This window comes from Engystomops pustulosus, chromosome 4 (genome assembly GCF_040894005.1).
Source record: "Engystomops pustulosus chromosome 4, aEngPut4.maternal, whole genome shotgun sequence".
Classification (NCBI taxonomy): Eukaryota; Metazoa; Chordata; class Amphibia; order Anura; family Leptodactylidae; genus Engystomops; species Engystomops pustulosus.
In genome coordinates this window covers 26,209,697-26,230,385 of record NC_092414.1, presented here as the reverse complement: position 1 = coordinate 26,230,385, position 20,689 = coordinate 26,209,697, and the positions used below count along the sequence as shown (strand labels likewise).

General features: G+C 45.4%; 1 protein-coding gene across 2 annotated transcripts; it reads right to left on the bottom strand.

The window, feature by feature from the left end:
- Positions 1–4,423: 4,423 nt before the first annotated feature.
- LOC140126300 (dynactin subunit 4) lies at positions 4,424–19,679 on the bottom strand. Of its 2 annotated transcripts, XM_072145570.1 has the most exons (14): positions 19,479–19,679; positions 16,904–16,974; positions 15,469–15,647; positions 13,781–13,824; positions 12,196–12,303; positions 11,609–11,629; positions 11,384–11,457; positions 10,308–10,420; positions 10,048–10,157; positions 9,883–9,956; positions 9,079–9,133; positions 8,168–8,275; positions 7,594–7,691; positions 4,424–6,611 (listed from the first exon to the last, which is right to left on the bottom strand). In XM_072145570.1, exons 1-14 carry the CDS (start codon positions 19,611–19,613, stop codon positions 6,389–6,391), a joined length of 1,413 nt encoding a protein of 470 aa, XP_072001671.1. In that variant the 5' UTR covers positions 19,614–19,679; the 3' UTR covers positions 4,424–6,388. The 2 variants fall into 2 exon arrangements, with proteins under 2 accessions (XP_072001671.1, XP_072001672.1); XM_072145571.1 differs by lacking the exon at positions 11,609–11,629.
- Positions 19,680–20,689: the final 1,010 nt, after the last annotated feature.

Genomic DNA, 20,689 nt, shown 5'->3' with positions numbered 1-20,689 from the left:
AAACAAAAGAGAGACTTTGAACTAAGAGCCCAATTCACGTTTTCCCGATGTGTTACCCGAATATTTCTGATTTGTGCCGATATTCCCTGTATTGCCCCGGGTTTTTGGCGCACGCGATTGGATTGTGGCACATCGGAGCTGGCATGCACGTGTCGGAAATCGGGGGGCGTGGCCGAACGAAAACCCGACAGATTCGGAGAAACCGCCGCATTTAAAAAAAAAAAAAAAAGTGTCGCGGGACACGCACTTACCCTCACCAAGTATAAGATCGTAAACTCCGGCGGGCCTCGGTGGACTTCAGCGCAGCAGCGACACCTGGTGGACGTTGGAGGAACTGTCTTAGTGAATCCACCGCAGAGAACGCGCCACTGGATCGCGAATGGGCAGGGTAAGTAAATCTGCCCCAATGCCTGTGCTGAGCCCCTTGGCCCCGGAGAATGAGTGTGCCTGATTCCGGAGACGACGACGAAGAAATGGTAATTTTCTCTCAACAGGAACTTAGGAGATCTCAGCAAGAGACAAAGGGGAAACCTCCTGCGTATCTGCAGGAGTACCAGCTGTCCCAATACAAAGGTCGGAAGCCGAAGGCCGTCTGCTTTGCCGATCCCGAGGTACTCACTCCTACTGACTGCAATTCAGATACTGAATAACCCCTGATGGGTTGTAGCCCTCACAGATAACTGTATAGTAAATATATTGTACATATGACTTTGGCTCTATAAGGTATATGGGCGCTCAGCCCAACTGGGAATAGCAGATAGAGACTTTCCTGAGACTCTTTCCCCTATTTATTTATCTCAGTCAAGAGACTCTCCTTCAACTGCGTAACAGTATTATGTGCTACATTAGCATCCACCTCTGCTGAAGCAGAGATAACTACTAAAGGATTCTGTCCCTATACATCCAGAAGGAGACCCTTTGCTTACTGCACTTTTCCCCACATCAAGGGCTGTGCCCAGAAGATGGACTTTTCTTCAAAAGCTTATTGAGAGACTTTTAGCCATCCACTACAAGGAAAAGTTGCTAATGACTTTTTGTGTTGCACTGAATGCTCTTTATTTGCAGGAATGAGACAATGGGGCAGATTTACTTACCCGGTCCATTCGCGATCCAGCGGCGCGTTCTCTGCGCTGGATTCGGGTCCGGTCGGGATTTATTAAGGTAGTTCCTCCGCCGTCCACCAGGTGGCGCTGCTGCGCTGAAAAGCATCGGAACGCACTGGAGTTCACCGAGCCGGGCTGAGAGAAGGTAAGTGCAAGCTCCGCGACAGATTTTTTTTAAAAAATGCGGCGTTTTTTTCCCGAATCCGTCGCGTGCACGCCAGCACCGATGTGCCACAATCCAATCGCATGCGCCAAAATCCCAGGGCAATTCAGGGGAAATCGGCGCAAATCGGAAGTATTCGGGTAACACGTCAGGAAAACGCGAATCGGGCCCTTAGTAAATGACCCCCATTTTGTTTGCATTTATGCCTTTTTCTCAAAAGGAAAATGGACATATTGGCACTTTGCTATAGCTACCCTGAGTAGCCATTCCCATGTAACGTTTGCAACGTTCAAGCACTTACCCATTGGGCTGCTTAAGCCAATGTGAGTTATATAATGTTTGCACAACTGTCATTTACTGTCAGTAAGTTTGCATTTAACATTTTCAGGCTTTCCAGGTGATTGTATGACTGTGTTGGACCGTCTTTTATATGTAAATCCTGACCGCTGGCTTAATCCTCAAACCAAAGCTTTTTAAGTTATGGTAGTCTGTAAACCGCAGGTCTTTAGGGGACCGGGGGTGTTCAACTAGAAGCACCTAGCTGCCATACAGTAAGGGTAAGACTGTCAGACGGCAGGTAAAATGTACTGTATGTATAACATGTACTACTATTATTACTATTTGTCGCCCAGGAAGAAGAGTTTTCAAACAAATAGTCAAGCCTTGGTGCAAGGAGTGGATTACAGGACATGACACCACACCTTTCCCACATACAGTTGGTTTAAGGGCGTTAGCTACCAACTGTCACATATGTTTGTATTTATGTACCCAGTCCAACACTAACCCAGGTGCCTGTCTCCAGGACCATGGGCGGTTTGTCCCCTACACTGCACATAGCCAGCACTTCCTCGAAAGTGCAACCTATTCCATCCTTGCCCCTACCGGCTGTTACACACCGGAGGCCATCTGCTGCTGGACAGCGTTGGTTCTCGTGTTCCACATTTGGTCCAATAGACGAGCCGTGGGCGGCTCTTTCAATTGCCCTGGGGGTATGCAACATCCCTGCCAATGCAAGGAAGAGGAGTTGTTGTGAATAAGCTCCTTTTATGTGTGTCCCCTGGTAGTTAGTCTGATCAGCTCCCCTGCCGGACACTACACATATACTCAGGTAATTGTGCAGCGGTAGATTCTGCCTGGATAGGCAAGGGTAAAGCAATGTTATCATCCAATGATGTTCCACTATTGTAACTGGAGTGTGATTGGAGGAGGAGACCACCTGACTAGGATTGGACACAGCTACATCCCAGCCTGCCCCTGCATCCAGGCTGGTGACCCAACTTCTGAGGTTCTTCTCCAAAATCACTCCAGTACTGCATTTGTACAGAATCGTTTGGCGTGTTGTTACTGTTGGTTGAATAAAGAACTGTAAGTTATTTTATGCACAACATTGCCTCCGTCTGGTCCCTGCTACAGCTGTATCACCATCAAGGACTCCCTCACCCACCATCCAGGGACGCATACTACAGACTCTAAGGGGGTTGCCCCAGGGGGAACCAGTACCACAGCCTCTCCCTCATCATTTCTTGCCAACACCACCCTGCTGGAGACCTGCCAGGCTGTAGGACAGCCCTCCTGTCCCCATACCAAGCACCGTGACACTAGCGTGCCTAGGCCGCAACCGCCAGCCACTCAGGTACTGCGGGCCCCGGCTGTCTCCAGGCCCCAAGAAAACGCTAGACCCGGTGGGGGATGTTGCAGATGATTATGCTAAAATTGGAATTGGGGGAGATTTGAGATTGTACTACAAAATACCTTTACACTGCCTTGCCATTTAGACCCCCACTAATCATGAAATCAGTTCTGAATCTTAGGTGAAGTGAAGCACAGGTCCTTCCAGTTCATTCAATCTTGATGGAACTGATGGGGATAATCATGTGCAGCATTTGGTGATCTTCTGTCACTTCATAGGCTACATTCACACGATGTATGCCTGCCGTACCGTAGTACGGTGGGCATACATCGGCGCTGCGGAGAGGAGCAGGGGATGAGCGCTGCTCACCCCTGCCCATCTCCATAGGGAGATACAGCGCACGGCGCCGCATTACGGGGTAAGATGACATGTCATATCTTTTCCTGGGCAACGGAGCGGTACGGTGCCGCCTGTACAGGGCCGTGAGCCCATAGAAATGTATGGGGGGAAGTATATCGGCCGTACATACGTCCCCCATACATGTGTGTGAAAGTAGCCATAGAGAGTAATAAACCACATTATACTTACTGTATAGACTCAGGTATACGCAGATTTTCAGTTGAATTTTTGTGTCAAAAAGCATCACTCGGCTACATAAAAAAAACGAAGACTCTGTACTCCCCTGTCTGACGCCCCCCGCAGGTCCACTACTTCCGTCCCTCCAGCTGCACCATGTCCATGGTGCGCTAGCAGCACAGACTGTGATGTTGGTAAACAGCTGACATCATAATCTGAGCGCCGCCAGTACACACGGACATTGGGCTGCCAGCAGGACGGACTCAAGCAGTGGACCTGCGGGGGACATCGGAAAGGTAAGTACAGAGTTTATTATTTATATATGCTGGGCTGGCTGGCTGGCTAGATACTTGAGGCAGGGGCAAGCTGCCTCTATACAGGGGGGGGGGGGGGGGACAGGCTAGCTATATACTGGGGGCAGGGGCCAACTATATACTGGGTGGAGGCTGTGACCAATGCATTTCCCACCTTAGGCTTATACTTATGTCAATAGATTCTGCCAGTTTTTTGTGGTAAAATTAGGGCCCTCCGCTTATAATCAAGTATATATGGTACCCTGTCTGATGTGGGTCACCATGAGCTGCCGGCTTCATGCGGATTAAGGGGGCCCCTCCGTCACTCCCATATCAGAAGTTGGAGGGACATTTGGATGTCCTGGCCACAGGAGTGGTTATGACTGCATACAGGGGGATTGCATACATTAAAGACTGCACGGCCGCCTTCATCCACCAGAAGCCAGCAGGACATTAGACGCCACAGGAAGTGCCGAGTCCTGCTGCTGGGGGTCATGTGATTGGCAGCTCCTGGTCACAAAAGGCAAACTTTTCCAGGGTACATATAACATGGGTGATCTTATTATGGTCTTAGCAGGGTAAGTACAAAGGTTTGCTAGAAGTAGCCAAGCCGCTTTAAAGAACTACAAAAGTTGCCAAAAAGACATACAAACTCGCACCAGTTTTATCAACTTTATTGACATTACTGCACGGTCACAACATTATATATAAGCAATAAGGTGAACCATCCATCCGCTGACAAGTCTCACAGTAGTCACCGGTTACTTATCATTCGCCATATAGTGAATGTGCAAGAGCTGAGACCCCAATTTGTCCAGCCTGGGGGGAGGGGGAGTCACTGACCTTGTAGAAGTCTGTACATTGCAATAGTAACGCATCCATAGACACTACCGACCTCATACACTGCACCACGTGATGGTGGTCGTGTCCTACCAGTAGCGGTACATTGGGCCTGTTGTATGTACAAAGTTATAAAGTCCTTAGAGACCCGACTACAGCAAGAACTTGTCTTCATGGAGCAGCACAGAAGTCGTGGAGAAAGGAAGAAGAGGCGCAGCAGGTGAGGCCTGTGTTATACATAGTGTACAATAAGCAGACAATGTACGGTAATACTATAGTGTAATAAATATAGGCCACGCATGGAGGTCGTGCTCTAGGAGCTGCCACACTGTAACCTGGCAGCCATTACCTACCAGCAGGGGCAAATATCTTAGAAGTGGAGGCAATTACTCTGTGACCCCGCAAGAAAACATTGATATGTCTGAGAACCTAAACTGGGACATGGAGGATCAGGACTGGAGTGTACGTTTACTTCATCCATGAAGAGGCCTTCCTTAAAGGGCATCTACCACCAGGATGAAGGACTGTATGCAAATGAGCCTAAAGGGCACCCGGCTCCATTAACACCTATGGAGCATGGAGCCCTTCAGGCTCATTTGCCTTCAGTCCTTCATCCTGGAGGTTGATGCCCTTCAAGATCTCTTTCCTCAAACGTGTGATGTAAGAAAGCCGAAGAAATTCTCTATTTACCCAGAACTTCGCTCAGAAACAATTGAGAAATCCTAAGACCCAGAACACCCTATACATTTCTGGTTACCAGGCTTTCAGTCCCGAGTGTCTCCATGGTAACAGACTACAGAGAAAACACTGTAGTCAGATCTTGTAGTGTCATACTTCCATCTGTCCAACACTGTATACAAAATATTTCAGCTTTTATGTAGTACAAATAAGGACATTTGAGCCATTGCCCTGGGACTGAAAATTACTTACACAACCCCGGGCAGAGCGAGCTCTACTTCTGTGGAGGGTTGCTGAAAATGCAGGCGATTTCTACAAATTCTAAACTGTATGTAACTATGTCATAAGAAAGTAGTGAATGGATGTTATGTAGGAGATGGGAGGCAGATAAAAAGGAGATGGGACTACACAGGGTTCGTGTAGTCTGTTACCATGGAGACACATCATCACCAATATAAGGTTCAGAAGAAAGTATTTCATCAAGATGATTTACTGGTTCCACAAGCAGGAGGGGCAGAGAATGGAAGGACCTTAGGCAGAGGGATATTATTTTATAGCTTTTAGGGAACCTTTCACTTCACTTTCAGCCTCTGACCATACGCTTCTTAGTAACAACCTTCTGGAAATAGAAATAATATATATATTTTTTAAATTTACACATAAATTATGCACTAGATGTAAATAACTAATGCCAGGGCTATTTGGGTGAAATGCAGCCGGTTTTAGTAAATATGGTAAACTACAAGTATAGTGACCCCTGTAGGCTGCAGATGAAAGTGCAAGCACGAGATTACTGAGGAAGAGGAGGGCAGTGACTTGTCATTAGTTCCCCTGCCCCCGCTTATATGTTGGGGGATCCCCAGTAGATAAATAACAAATACTAATTCCTCATCAGTAACGATACAAGGTCTCCCTATGGTTTCATGCGTCTGTGCCTCTTACTCAGTGTCTTTCCCCCTGGTTAAAGGGATCACAGAGATGACACAACAAGTTATTACCTCCTGGGCACGACCTGTGCACAATCCTCCCAGAACAAGTGCATAAAGCAGCCATTTCTCATGAGCGTGCGGCCCAGTAACCCTTTCCTGCGCAGGAACCCATAACACTAAGGGGCGGCAGGTACCACGGGCCCCAGGTCCAGCTCCACGTGATGACTCAGCCACACGGCCTCAGAGCTGGATTCGGTGTCTTCTGCCGGTCGGATGGGGGTGGGCTGGTTCCTGAAGTCGTGTCTCAGCTTGAAGCTCACAATCACCTTTCCTTTCTCTTGGAGAGGAGTCACCTTGATAAAGACGCCGACTTTATTAGCCTTTCTGAAGGCGACCACGCTGCAGGAGATGAAACGGGAGGCAGGAGATTAACCAGAGGGGTGACTGTGCAGTTTAGAAATTGCTTAAAGAGGTGATGACATGTCCTAGTATTATGCATCACTTTATAAGACCAGCCTTTAAGAAAGCAGAGGGAGCAGGACGAGTATTAACTCTCCTGCTACAGCTCCTCCTACTCAGCAGAGCTCAGACATGTAAACATAGATCCACTGAGAGTTTGAAGGCAGGACTAAAGTAAGTGGCAGGACTGCTGAATCACTGGATGAACATTCAGGGATCATTCACAAGGCAGTAAAGGCACATAGGCAATTTATGTAAACCCCCTTAAAACCTTCACAACTGCCATAAAGCTATACATGTTCTTACTGCAGATAACACAGGTGCAGATGTCTTGACAGTGGCGGAAGTCAAACAGCTATATCTTGTGAACCATGGCAACTTGAAACACAGTTCTGGTGTCATGTTAAAGGCAAGAATGTTTCCAGAGAACCAGAGATAACCACTGTTGAATTTCAGTCACAAATTAATTTTTATAACCCCAATTGTTGACCAACAGTGGATATCTACCCTGTTAAAGGGGGAGTATCTCCTATTTAGTACCAGAAGTCCCCCCCCCCCATCCTGTTAACTGAAAGCAGAATGGAGAAGCTGCAGGGAGACAGAGCTGACGGTATCAGAAGTACTTGCACCCCCTGCATCTGTTACAGTCTCACATGTCATTATTAAAAAAAAAAAAACTTTTCCAAAGTTATCACCGTTTAAAGGTCATCTACCACCAGCACGAAGGACTGTATGCAAACGAGCCTAAGGGGATGCAGTCTCCATATGTGTTTATGCAAATGAGCCCAAGGGGCTCCAGGCTCCATTCAGTCCTGGTGGTAGATGTCGTTTAAGGACAAGCAGAACAGAACTGCTAAATATGGCCTGGTGATGGAAAAGGGTTAAAACCAATGCTACAATTTATTTTTTGATAAAGACTCACTCCGGGTCATCCTGGAAATTCTGTGGTTCTGCCAGCTCATCATATTCTGCGGTGGCATCTTTGCCAGCCAGGACCAGCTCCTTAGTTGGTACAATCACCTGTTATACAAGGAAAGTGTTAGAGGATTCTCATGTGAGTCACCGATCCTGCAGTCAGTGGCGCCGCCCCGTGGATGTAGCAGTGTAGTAGCGTAGGCCTAATAGTAATATCCACACATCATTTCCCCGCTATACCGGATCCTAAACCGTTCTCTACTCAAATGAAGCTAAAAGGGGTCCCCCAGGATATCTGCAGTGTGTATGGAGACCTATGGCCATAATGTGGTGGCAGAACATAGTAATTGGTTTCCACATTGGAAAATGGAAATGGCCCATTTTTGTCCAACTAGGTGCATTTCACGGGCCAAAACAAAACAGCAGGGATAGAACCTGCTCCGAGTTTTGCAGCGCAGGCAGTCGGCTCATACACAAGGGTGATAACAGCCACAGCCGTGTGCGAGGCCATAGAAGTGAAGTGGTCTGTGTGCTTAGCCCAGGGTTGCTGTATGTGGTATATGGGAGGTGCCGCGCTTTACCTTGGCAGTGCTGTTTATGTCATGGGGGTCCCCATCTTCGCAGGGCATGAGGGTCACGTGGGCGAGGTTCTCCACAGGGTTAGTCAGTGTCAGCAGCACCTGGCTCTCCTGCAATACGAGAAAGATAAAGAAGATCTGTCAGGGAGATTTGGGGACACGAAGCCACCCACAGATCCTTCCTTATGTACCAGTGGTTTAGTGTCCCATAACATCCTATAGCAGTGATGGCAAACCTTTTAGAGACTTAGTGCCCACGCTACAACCAAAACCCACTTATTTTTCACAAAGTGCCAGCGAAGCAATTTAAGTAGTAATTTATTGCTACATGTACTACCCCAACTTTCACTTGTATTGGCCTCTTGAGGATAACAATACAGTTGACCCAAGAAGGGTAAATTTGGACTATAATTTTAGCTTCTCTCCAGGGTCCCCCTGTACAGAAAGAGACAACAAGCCAGCAGCCCACCAATGAGTCCGCCCCCTTCCACATGCTTTCCTTCTTCCTGCAGTCACAAGCAACTAAAATAACTAGATGTGCTGGGTCGATGGCTTGGGTGCCCACAGAGAGGGCTCCGAGTGCCACCTCTGGCACCCGTGCCATAGGTTCGCCACCACTGCCCTGTAGCTTGTCCCTCTATGCACCCGCTATCCCAAATTTAAAAAAAACAAAAAAAACAAAACACCCTTATACTTAGAGATGTATATAGTATATTGGTAAATTACCTAATATCCCCCACCCCTACACTTACACACATATTACAAAATACATGAGGTAAAGTGGCCAACCCCTTTTACACTACGACATGGCTGTAGTAATTATTCAACAAATACTAATAAGCACCATACAAGTGGATGCAGCACAATAATAAATAGTAACAGAGGATATGACAATATGTATCGAGGACTCTCACCTTCATGTGACGCAGATTAGGAATAGACATAATTCTAACTTCTGGGACGTAGCTCCTGCACCAGACAAAACAAGAGCACAGAGTTATACAAGAGGAGGGCACAGCTTTACCTCTTCAATTCTGGGCATTTCCCATCCTACAATACTCATTGCGCAGGGGTCAGACATTTCTGGATCCAGAGATACCAAATACACTGATTACAAGGAGGGGAATTAAGTTTTGGTAATATTTGGGCATTTGGTGACTTACGCCACACTAGTGATTGCTTATTGTATAATATTCTTCCATACCTCAGTATATTACAGTTTACCTGCCTCCTGCCTATGGCTGTGGTAAAACTACTGGAATGGCCAGTGGTGTAACCAGGAGAGGGAGGGCACCACAGTAAAATTCTGAATAGGTGTCCCCTTCCCACATAAAAAAATAAAACCAAAAAAACCCTTATTTCTGCACATTTATACAGTCATGCGCACACAGAGTATATACACACACATACAATGCCATGTACAGCATATATACACACATACAGTATTATACACACAAAATATATACATCACATATATGTTAAATACATATTATGCTCTACAGTGTGCAGTATACTATCTATATAAAATGGTGCACATCCTCCCACTTTTTAGGTCAGGTGATGGAGCCCCCTGACACTGCAGGCCCCATAACAGCCACTGTGGCTGCTGCCGCTGCCGTTACGCCCCTGGCAATGGCACATGATATGCTTCTTACAACCACCTCCTATGTGACTGTATATTAAGAGGTTAATAGGGCATTCCACACCCCAAAACTCACAAAGCGACCAGCTGTATCTTGAACTTGATAGAGGTCGGGTTGAACTCTGGTTTGCTCAGATTATGTTCACATTTCTGGAAAAAAAATATAATACATTAAAGAATCATAAAAATCGCAGTTGTAAATGTTCTATAATGTAAATATTTGGATAGTTTTCCCACTTACCCGGCAGCGGAGCGAGCGCTTGATAAGGAGATGCTTGTGGCGAGGGTGAAGCTGGGAGGCACATATAGGCTGGAAGTCGGCCTGCAGGAGCCGCTGGTCCAGGGTGGTAACTAGAAGAAGGAAAGGAGGTAGATGTGGGAGTCACTACAGGATCCATACAGTATCAGTTGGGGGCCCTGCTTCTGATACAAGGAAGGTTATTGTCCGAATTCAGAAACTCTCCATTCTGGCTTATGGGGGGAGAGCCAGTGAAGACTTACCTTCTGTCAGATTGATAGGTCGTGTATAATAGTCCTCAGGTAAAGGCTCGACTTCCTCTGATGCCTGCGCAGGTTCAATCTTTATCTCCCTCTGATCCTCTCCTTCTTTTAGTCTAAAAACAGAAGATGATCCATGTCAGGCCTCTAGAATAACCGGGTCACACGGGTCACCACCAGGAACCAGACACAGCATTGGAATTCCACAGCCAGACATTTGTCAAGATCGTACAGTAATATTTCAGTAAATGTTTGCTTTCCTTTAACATAAAGAGTGATAAATAGGCATCATAGTTAAAGAACAAGTGTAAAGTATAAAAACATTTGTCCAACTCTGCACTGTACAAAAATAAGTAATTCTCTAATTTACTACAATAAGATATCTGCATATGTTTAGCTGCTAGCAGAGGTTCTACTTTGCCCCCCAGTGTTAATCTCCATTTGCCGTGCTTTATGGTAACCATGGAAAACAGTATAGAACAGCGAGAGATGAAAGGAGGCTTGTTGGGATGGGCAGCAGTAGAGGTATGCAAAAAAAACTAGGACCTAGAGTGATATCACAAGCATGTGACTCATCACATGTTTCACTTCGGCCAATTACAAACATGCTGTCCGGATTCATATGAAGGCCCTCCAGTGCTCTGGTCTCACTGCCCTTTGCTGATGTCACAACCAGGAAGTGCCGGCCACTTGAGAAATAGCTGAATATTATTTTATAAGAAGGAATGATAGAACTACCAGGCTGTATCGTTGGAATTGGTGTCAAAGTCTCTCTCCAGCTGTACCAAAACTAATTTTTTTGAGTAACTTTTCAGTTACACTTTAACCTTTCTATCCCTAATGTTTGTTTTAACACACATTTAAACATGGTCTTCACAAAATGCAAACGTTAACATACGGCTTAAGTTTTGCGTTGACATTGCATTTTGTAAATGCAAATGTTAACAGCAATGTAATTAGGCAGATTACATCCTCAGTTGTTCTATGTAAAACACAATGTAAACCCCACGTTTGAGTGCAGCCTTAGCTATAGGACGTGCACACGTGTCACATTCATTATAGATTGGCAAGTTCCTTACGTCAGTCCAGCTAGAGGTGTAATAGGAACTCCGGGTCTTTGACGCTGCAGTCTTGTCCCGCGGCCATATTTGTCCTGCGAAAAGTCAAAAACCTGTGTAAGAGACGCAGAACCGGACCAGAAATAGTCGGATGCAGGAAAGCAATGATAGGTGCCGTGTATTACTAGGTGTAATGATAGGTCATTCAGTTAACACTGCTGGGAATGATGGGATGTGAGAACTTACCGCTACGTGAATAGTGTGTTGCTGTAGGATATTCCCAATATTTACCAGCAGAAGGCAATCAAAGAAAGCACAAAGAGTAACAATCAGATAAAAGAGCAAATCATCTTCTGTACATACAGGGGGTGGGGAATATTGCTCCCCTGCGGATAGGGGATAACAATCTGATTAATGGGAGTCCAACTGCTCATGTGAATGGCGTCTACCTCTCATTTAAAGGGGTTATCTGAGACATTAAAAAAAACCCAAACTTATACAAGATTGGGAGGGGACTGCACAAACGCTGCAGTCCCCAACGCTGCCATCTCTACGGTTGATGGAGCGATGGGGTCAAGCGCACATCCAGTTACTCCGTACAATACCATGAAATCACAGGCCAATGTATCTGAGTCACCGGGACTCCCATTCACTATTCTATGAGAGAGCAGGAGATACCGGATTGCCAACACTCCCTTGGTATTGGATGCAAACTCAACCTGACGCTTTGTTGCATTGGGTAGAATGGGACCCCCAGCGATCAGACGGTCTCCCGGCAATATCATTTGTGTATCAAGAGCCCTTATCTATTAGTCTAGTCGCTTCATACGTACGGAAAACGCCAGAGGCATGTAGTTCCTGCGCCGCACCAGCTTCTTCCGGTCGCGCTCGATCTTCTCTTTCTGTGCCAGCTGCTGATAATACTCCAATAGTTTGTTGATCTTAAGAAAGAAACCACAAGAAATGTCAGCATTAAGGAACAACTGGAGCACACACAAGGTACAGATATACTCAAAATAACTCCGAAACTTCCTGGAGAGACGTTTCCTATTACTATGCACTGCCGTCATATAAAGGAAAATGGACTCCGGGATATATACAGAGTGCAGCTGTATGGGGTCATATGACATCAATATCATCATATCAATATCTCTGCTTCCTGTCAAAGTGCGGAAATATTCTCATTTACATCTCAAAGCAGAAAACAAAATCACTACACACAATGGTACAAATAGGTCCAACTGAAATATGATCAAGACAGGATTTCTTCCTTCATGACAGATACAAATGGTGCCTAACTTAAGGACACCGAAGCCCCTAGTTATGGATGGACCACTGTGACGTCTGGTGAAGCTCTCTAGGTGTTACTTTAGTCCCAGGCTGCAAAAATCAGCTGTAAGGAGCACAAAACTTTGAAAATCGGCTTGTCATCGGTAGGGGGTCCGACCGATGAAACTCCCACCAATTTTCAAGAACAGGGGTCCCTAACTGATGGAGCTGTAAGTTAACCCCTTAACGACTTGTTATGTAATAGTACGCCACAGAGCCGTGAAGGGAGGATGGCAGGAGATCAAACACCCAGCGCTAACCCCCAGGAGTCTGGAGACGTAAGCACTCTGGCCATCAGCCCAGCACAAAGTTCACCAGACAAGGCCTATGCCGCAGGAAGCCCAGGATGTGCCACACCAAGTGCCATTGTAAAGCATCACATCCTTAGCTCCCTGTGACTACCAGAGGAGGGAGAAGGTGTGGACAGAGCTGCACTATCACTGGAGCCTCTGTTCAGGGGACCTTGGCTGGAGGCTACTATGATATTCAGAATTTCTTCCCCTTCATTCTACTATTTGGTGTCCTCAAGATGCTGATATATCTCCTCCATACACTTCTATGGGATTATGTAGCAGAGAGCAGCCCCAGAAATCCCATTCATTATGGCGACGATCAGGAGACATCCCACTTCATTCTCCTGGGGGTCCAGACATAAATGTCTATTACAGCACAACCCTCTAAATCTGCATTAGTGATAAGTGAATCTAAAGTTTCAGATTCACAGATCTAACTATACTGAGCCATTAACCTAGCCTGAGCATCAGTCAGAGATAACAGTTTCGATGTCTCATGTGTACTGGGTCTGGATTGTAGCCGTACACATCAGAGATGTAGCGTCACACTAATAAAAGTGATGTATGTGTATGGCCACTGTATAATAGTGAAGGCGTCTCTTATCCCGTTTTTATTGCACTTGACTAATATCCATAAACCGCTCGCTCTGGTCTCCATTAGTCTGGTCTTATCCCCTCCCAGTCCATTAGAGGGTCCACTTCATTTAGCACTGAGTGTGGTCCATCATGTCCTCTGTACTTAAGTAATAATCAGGTAAAGCGCAGACGCTGTGACATACACAAAGCTTTTACTTACCCTCTGGCTGTGCGGATTCTCAGGCTCCTGCCATCCTCCGCTCGCTGCAAAACATCAGCAAAAGCTTTTACAGAAGGGTCTGAGGAAGGGGAAAGGTCACCAATTTGTACAAAAATGTGACAATTCTGCACCGCGACAGGAGGCTGCAGGCAAAATGCCAAGTGAAAGCTACTAGCTTAACAGACACAGGGCTAAAAGGAGTTTTCAGCCAATATATGTCTCAGCAGATGTCATCTATAACACATGAGAGGGGTCCAACACTTCAGACCTCTGCTACCAGATGATTTGGCTGCCAAAATAGCAGAATACAGCCAGAGGTTCCCTGCATGGTGGATCCAGTAAGGCTGCATTCACACGAACGTTTGATTTCTCGCTCTCCTTTCCTTGCCGTATGAGACCATATATACGTGACGTTTTTCATCCGTATGCAGCACGTATTTTATTAGTCTCCATAGACTTCTAGAGCATAAGGAATTGAAATACGGGAGAAAATAGGACATGCTCTATATTTTTATACGGCTAGTATACGGTACGGTGTTAACTACGGCAGTATAAATGGTTACAGGGCAGCACTGTGGCTCAGTGGTCAGCATTACAGCCTTGCAGTGCTGGGGACCTGGGTTCAAGTCCCAGGGTCAACATCTGCAAAGAGTTTGTATGTTCTCTCTGTGTTTGCGTGGGTTTCCTCAGGGTCTTCTGGTTTCCTCACACACTGTAGAACATACTGGTAGGTTGATTAGATTGTGAGCCCCATTGGGGACAGGGACCGACTTGTAAAGCTCTGTGCAGCGCTGCGTAATCTGTGTGCTCTATATAAATAGAGGAATTAATTCATTAATGGTTGGACGTATAGTCCATTGAAATGAATGAATGTAACCTTTAAAAAACAGTACGGTACAAGTAGCACACGGTCCTTTTCATACAGTTATGTGAATGCAGCCTATCTGAGCTCCGGTAACAAGGGACTGCTGGATGGTTGACCCTTATTTAATGATAATCTTCCAAAAACCAGGCTAAGAAGCTAGAAGAAGATCAGATCCTGCCAGAGGGGACACAAATCACTATGTCAGTGTGCTGGGTTTACAATCCTTCATTCTGGTGGAAGATGCCCTTTAACGCATTACGAAAAGATATTACATTGGTTTTTGGCCCATCCTGTCCACTTGCTAAACCAACCACAAAGGCAGCCATAGCATGATAAACCCTTACTTAAAGGGGCTACCCTCTCCTTCACTGCACTTTGGCCTGTGTGAAAGCAAGAAGCGATTAACACAAAACAGCTCCTTCTGTGGTGGCCATTGGTAGGTGCACCCCTCTGTGACCTCCATATGTTATTTTGCTGGATTATCGGGCGACAGCTAATAAGACTCCTCCAAAGTCTTCTCTTTACTCCACATCTCGCACATTGGTTCCAGTGTCTTGATAACGGGCAGAGATTTGTTAGGAGTCATCCTTGTGGTTCACATATAAATTCTCATGACATGTAACTTCAACTCTAGCTCATTTTATGCAGATTCTTAACTAATGGCTTCTCATTAGTATAACTGGTGGTGGTCCCACTGCTATGGTAAGAGCAGGGATGCTAAGTGGAGGAGACGTATGAGCGGAGCTTAGGGTGACGACTCTCTCACCACAGAACAGATAAGACAATGAAGCGGCATCACTGAGCGCACGTGACATATACCCACCCACTGACTTGTCAGCCATCCCCACATCTCTGGAGGTCCAGCGGCAAAACCCACAAGCCAGATAATAGGCTTTCTTCATGGTGGTTTTAGCCGGGTCATCAGGAAGCGGAGCCGGTATACTGGTTGCCCGGGTGGACAGTGTGTGCATACAGCAGGGGCAGTCAAAGCAGTTGGCACATCTGTTCAGGAGAAGACAGAAGGTAAGGACACAGGTATAGAGAATGAGCTATCAAGAGGACACCACAGCCCAATAACTGACAGCAATCAGAGATCTCAAAGAACATCTACCATCAGGATGACAGACTGTATGCAAATGAGCTTAAGGGGTTAACATCCATTTGCAGACTCAGACTCATTTGCATACAGTCCCTCATCCTGGTGGTAGATGTCCTTTAAGACTGATGCGGTGGTTCTTGTTGGACCTGCAGTGATGGAAAACATTTACAGCTTACAAGTAGCACCACTAGAACCAGGACTATGGATACTTGCTCATATTAGGATCCCTGAAAACAATGCACATAAGAAGGAAACAAGTCTCGGGCTACAGGCCTGGAACCCCATTCACACATAAGAGAGATATTAAAGGAAATCTACCACCAGGATGAATGATTGTAAACCCAGCACACTGACATACTGGTGTGTGCCCCCTCTGGCAGCATCAGCTCTTATTTTAGTTTCTTCCATCCTGGTTTTTTCAAAAAATAGCTTTAAAAATTATGACAATGAGACTAAGCTCCGTAGGTGCTAATTGAATCCAGAGCCTCTTAGGCACATTTGCAGAATTGTTAAAGTCTTTTTTTTCTAAAAACAAGAGCAAAAGAAGCTAAAAGAAGAGCAGATCCGGGTACGCACCTGCATGTCAGTGTGCTTGGTACATAATATCCTGGTATTAAGGTCCTTTAAAAGACATCTACCATCAAATTCAAGCATGATAAACCAAGGACACTTCTATTTGCTACTAAGGCCTCCTTTCTTATGGACCTGAAGGGGGTGTTACCAGAGCCCCTCTGCATGCAGTGAGGTTACCTCAGGCACAGGGAGGAGGAAGTGCTGAGGGAGCAGAGGAGACAGTATAACAATCTGTGAAGCTACAGCATGGAAGGGCTGGTGAGGTCCCTAAGAGCCCTTCTGGCTCATTAGTATAATTGTGAAAGTTGATGTTAGAAGGAAGGAGGCCATGGATAACAAATATAAGAAGATTACCATAGTCCCGGTGTCTGGATCTATGAGTAATGTCCCTGGTTTATGGATTCTGATGGTAGATTTCCTTTAACCTCACTATAACTTTGGATTGTATAATACACAGAGGAATCACATATCCAGAATTCAGTCACACGCCTTACAGCTAATCATATAAAGCCGAGGCTACGCCTTATAGTCATACAAAGAGGCCAGTGAGTAAGAGAAAAGAAACAATCAGGAGGGAAAGACAAACCTGTTCTTCTTCAGCTTGGCCTCAGCCGATGGCATATTCTCTAGGCAGCTGGGGCAATAGTGCGAGTCCACCTGGGGGGGGGGGGGGGAGCAATAGAAAAAAAAACTTTATTACAGGCTTAAAGGGAATCTGCTCAAACACATGAACCCCAAACCTAGTGACCAAAAAGTTTCATCCTATGGGAAGAGTTGTGTATTTTTTCGGCAGCTTGACTGGAGGTTTACACTCACCGACCTCAACTGCACGTGCCAGGAGTCATGACTCCTCTAAAGACAGGCGAACACAGTCATGTAGTTGTAATACAATGCGGCTGTGTGAACATAGCCTTAGGCCACATTACCGTAAATTTTGGATGTGTGTTAGCCATTGTTTCTACACACGTCCCCATTCACTTCTGTGCGCTCAGGCACATGGCAGATTCCACGCCCCCCTGTAAGAGCCGGTTGGTAAAAGATAAAGGCGGTCATAATCCTGCCCGAGTCTCTGGCCGGGGCAGCCCAATCCTTGTGATTAATACCCTGACAACTTATCCCCTTCATGATCAGGCCATAAACGTCTTTTTTTTTGTGCAGCACCTTGAAAATTTTTGCGCCTTTTTTTCATGACACACAGGGAAAATTTAAAACAATTTTTTTTTAGGATTTAAATATACTTAGGATAACAAAATAATTCATTCTCTAATTCCACTATTAACAAAAAAAAAACTTCATGCCAGCAAGCAGCAATGTGCAGAGACTTACTACACAAGATACAGATAAGGTCTTTATCTGGGAGGGAGACATAGCAGGGCTGACTGTGTGTGTTATAGGTGAGTTAGCAGAGCTGAGTGTGTCAGTGTGATCCATCTCATGGATCTCATCTCTGAATTGTCTCATCTGTCTTTCTACGTGCCAGATGCTAATGGAATCTTCAGAAGATAAATGAAAGTGTATAACCCTGTACCCTGATAATCTAAGCACATTGTCAGCACACAGCATCTCAGAGCACTAGAGGGATCAGGAAGTGTCTGCTTAGAGAGTTTCCGTTCACACTCTGGAATCTCACACTGGAGCTAAATAAGTGATAGGAGCTAAAACACCAATAAAACTAAGTAGAGTTGTAAAGTAAAAAGGTTACAAATTTGAGAACATGAGCAAACCCCTTTGAAGGGCTTTTTTTCATTGTTAGTTTTTTTGTATTTTTTTTGGGGGGGGGGGGGGGTTTAAAGTTACGAAAACTGGATATTTTTTTTTTCTATAGTAAATATATCTTGTTGTTTTTTTTTTTTTTTTTTTTTTTTTTTTTAACTCCAAATGACCACAATAAATGAATTCCCCAGGGTGTGGCGGTAATTTTGATAGATAATATGTATAGTCTTGGGCAAAGGGGGCGACTAAGAGGATATTTTCTTTTCGTGTACAGTGTTATTTAAAAAAACTTTATTGGTAAACATTCATGTTTATTTCTAAATATGTATAACTATTTTGTGCTTTTGTTTATATATCCACACCATGTCATAAAAAAACTTTGTAGGGACATTTCCACTTTTTTTTATTATTATTTTATCTTACAAAGTTGTCACCTGTAACTGGGGCATCTATCTGGGGTCACACGTGCTGGGGGCTGGCCTCTGCCCAATCGCATATGTATTTCCAGTGAAACGCATGCGTTACCGATCAGTGGAGATGCACATGTGAATGGGCCACTGTTGCGTTTGTCAATGTACGTGTGACCGCACCCTACAAGCTCCAGTTACAGGGGGAAACTACCCTCAGTGGGCGCTCATCCGCCAGCTCAGATTAACCCCTGCAGACCTGGCAATCACGTGACCGCCAGGTCTATAGAGCAGGCACATTGGGCACTTGTGGACCTCAGGCATCCTGATAAATTGGAGTCCTGGCAGGAATAACATCAGTGATGAGAGATGGATCCCCTATATGGTCCAGGAATGTAATGCAGGTCATTTGGAAAAGCTCCTTAAAGGGGAACTCTACAGGGTGCCCATGAAATGTTTCATTGATGAACTAGGAACCCGGCAATTCCATTCAAAGCCAATGGAGCTCCATTAAGAGCAATGCATGATGGGAGATTTCAGCTCTGGAGTCAGAAATATAGATTCAGGAGACATCTGCAGTGATTTAGCCTTCTCATAATGACCAGGTCTGTACATTTAACCCTATGACTATGGCATTTTTTGCGCTATTCCCACATAACAGAGATGATGCTCAATGATTTGTTGATAACAGAGAGCAGCAGCTGCGGTTACATCACACAATATGGTTGTCTGTGACAGGAGTCCAGTCTCCTAGGCCTGAGACCGCGGCCTTTCCTAAAAATTCACCCGGGAACCGGTGCTGTATCATCACTCCCCCGGTGACAGTAAGTGACAGGCAGCCAGCCAATTAGCATTTAGAACTTTCCCACAAACCACCAATCACGTCGCGAAGCTAGAAAACCCGCCCCGCTTTTAAAGGCGGGCATATGTGATGGGCAGCGGAAAGTATCCAATCACACAGCAGCCTGGAGAGTTTCCTGTCACTCTATTGGACAGCATCAGTCAGCACAGTTTGGTAACGATGCCGATGGCGGATTTTACCTCGTGAGAGACGCATTCTAGGGAGCGCAGCTCGCTGCAGTAGCGGCAGAAGTAGAGCTGCGATAGCGGGGCGCGGATTTCCTTGTCGCCGTGAACCAAGTACAAGACTCTCTCCAGCTGCAGCAGAGACGCCATCTTGATCGACGGCACTCCCGCGAGGTCACGTGACCAGGGGCGGGGCCGGGCGGCTTACACTCTGGTTACGTAATTCATCCGGATCACGTGATGTCACATCATCAAAAAAATTTTTTCCTCCGATTTTGAGAGCGGAAACTTTATTAACAACTATAAAGTCAAAAACATTTTATTTAGGTGCTAAAATTGTTTCAAACTTATTCCAGTTCCAATCGGCGCTTTGCAGTTTCAGTTTAAAAAGGGATGAATAACACATTTTTTTTCCCTATTAAGTTCCAAGGAATTGCAGTGGTGTCCATTGGTATCCGTTTTTTTCCCATTAGGCATAGCTCCCAACTGTCCCGTATTGGCCGGGACAGTCCCCATTTTCTTTTACCTCTGCCCCGCGTCACGGGCAGCTGGTAGATTAGGGTGCATTCACACGTTCAGTTTTTCAGATGCAGTTTTGATGTCCAAACCAGGAGTGTAGTGAAAATACAGGAGGAGCAGCTTCTCTCAGTGATAAGTCCTCACCCATTATGATCCACACCTGCTTTTGGCTTCAAAAACTGCATCTGAAAAACTAAAAGTGTGAACGCACCTTGTGACCCTACAATATTTGAGCGATAGTTGGAATAGAAAGAAAAAGTATATGGCAAATAAGGTATCAGTTAAAAAAAAAGGTATATTTTGCTATTAATGTGTCCGGCCAAACATCTGTTTAAAATAGTTTTTGTTTTTTTAAAGGAAATTGCAGAACACAGATGTTCCTTACATTGTGGCATATTAGAGGGACATCAGTGGAGATTCTGGAAAGGGACTACAATTTTCTAAAAATTATGTTACTTCATACTGTGCCCATGTATATAGAACACGCCCATCTGTCTATGAATCACTAATAATTCATGTGGTTGCATGTGTTTTACTACTTCTTTGCACCTAAAACAATGCAAAAAATTGAGCAAAAACACTCCAGTCTCTAAATAAAACCACCATTTGACAAAGAGACCAAACTACAAAGACCAACCAGGCACAAAAAGAGTACAGGGAAGGGGCGGTGCCAGCACTAGGCATACCCAGGCAAGTGCCAGGGGCCC

Coding starts and splice junctions, on each gene's coding strand:
- LOC140126300 (XM_072145570.1), bottom strand. CDS start 19,613: ATGGCGTCTCTGCTGCAGCTGGAGAGAGTCTTGTACTTGGTTCACGGC. Junction 16,975..19,478: donor TAGAATGCGTCTCTCACGAG/GTAAAATCCGCC, acceptor CCCCCCCCCCAG/GTGGACTCGCACTATTGCCC. Junction 8,276..9,078: donor CTAATCTGCGTCACATGAAG/GTGAGAGTCCTC, acceptor CTCGTATTGCAG/GAGAGCCAGGTGCTGCTGAC.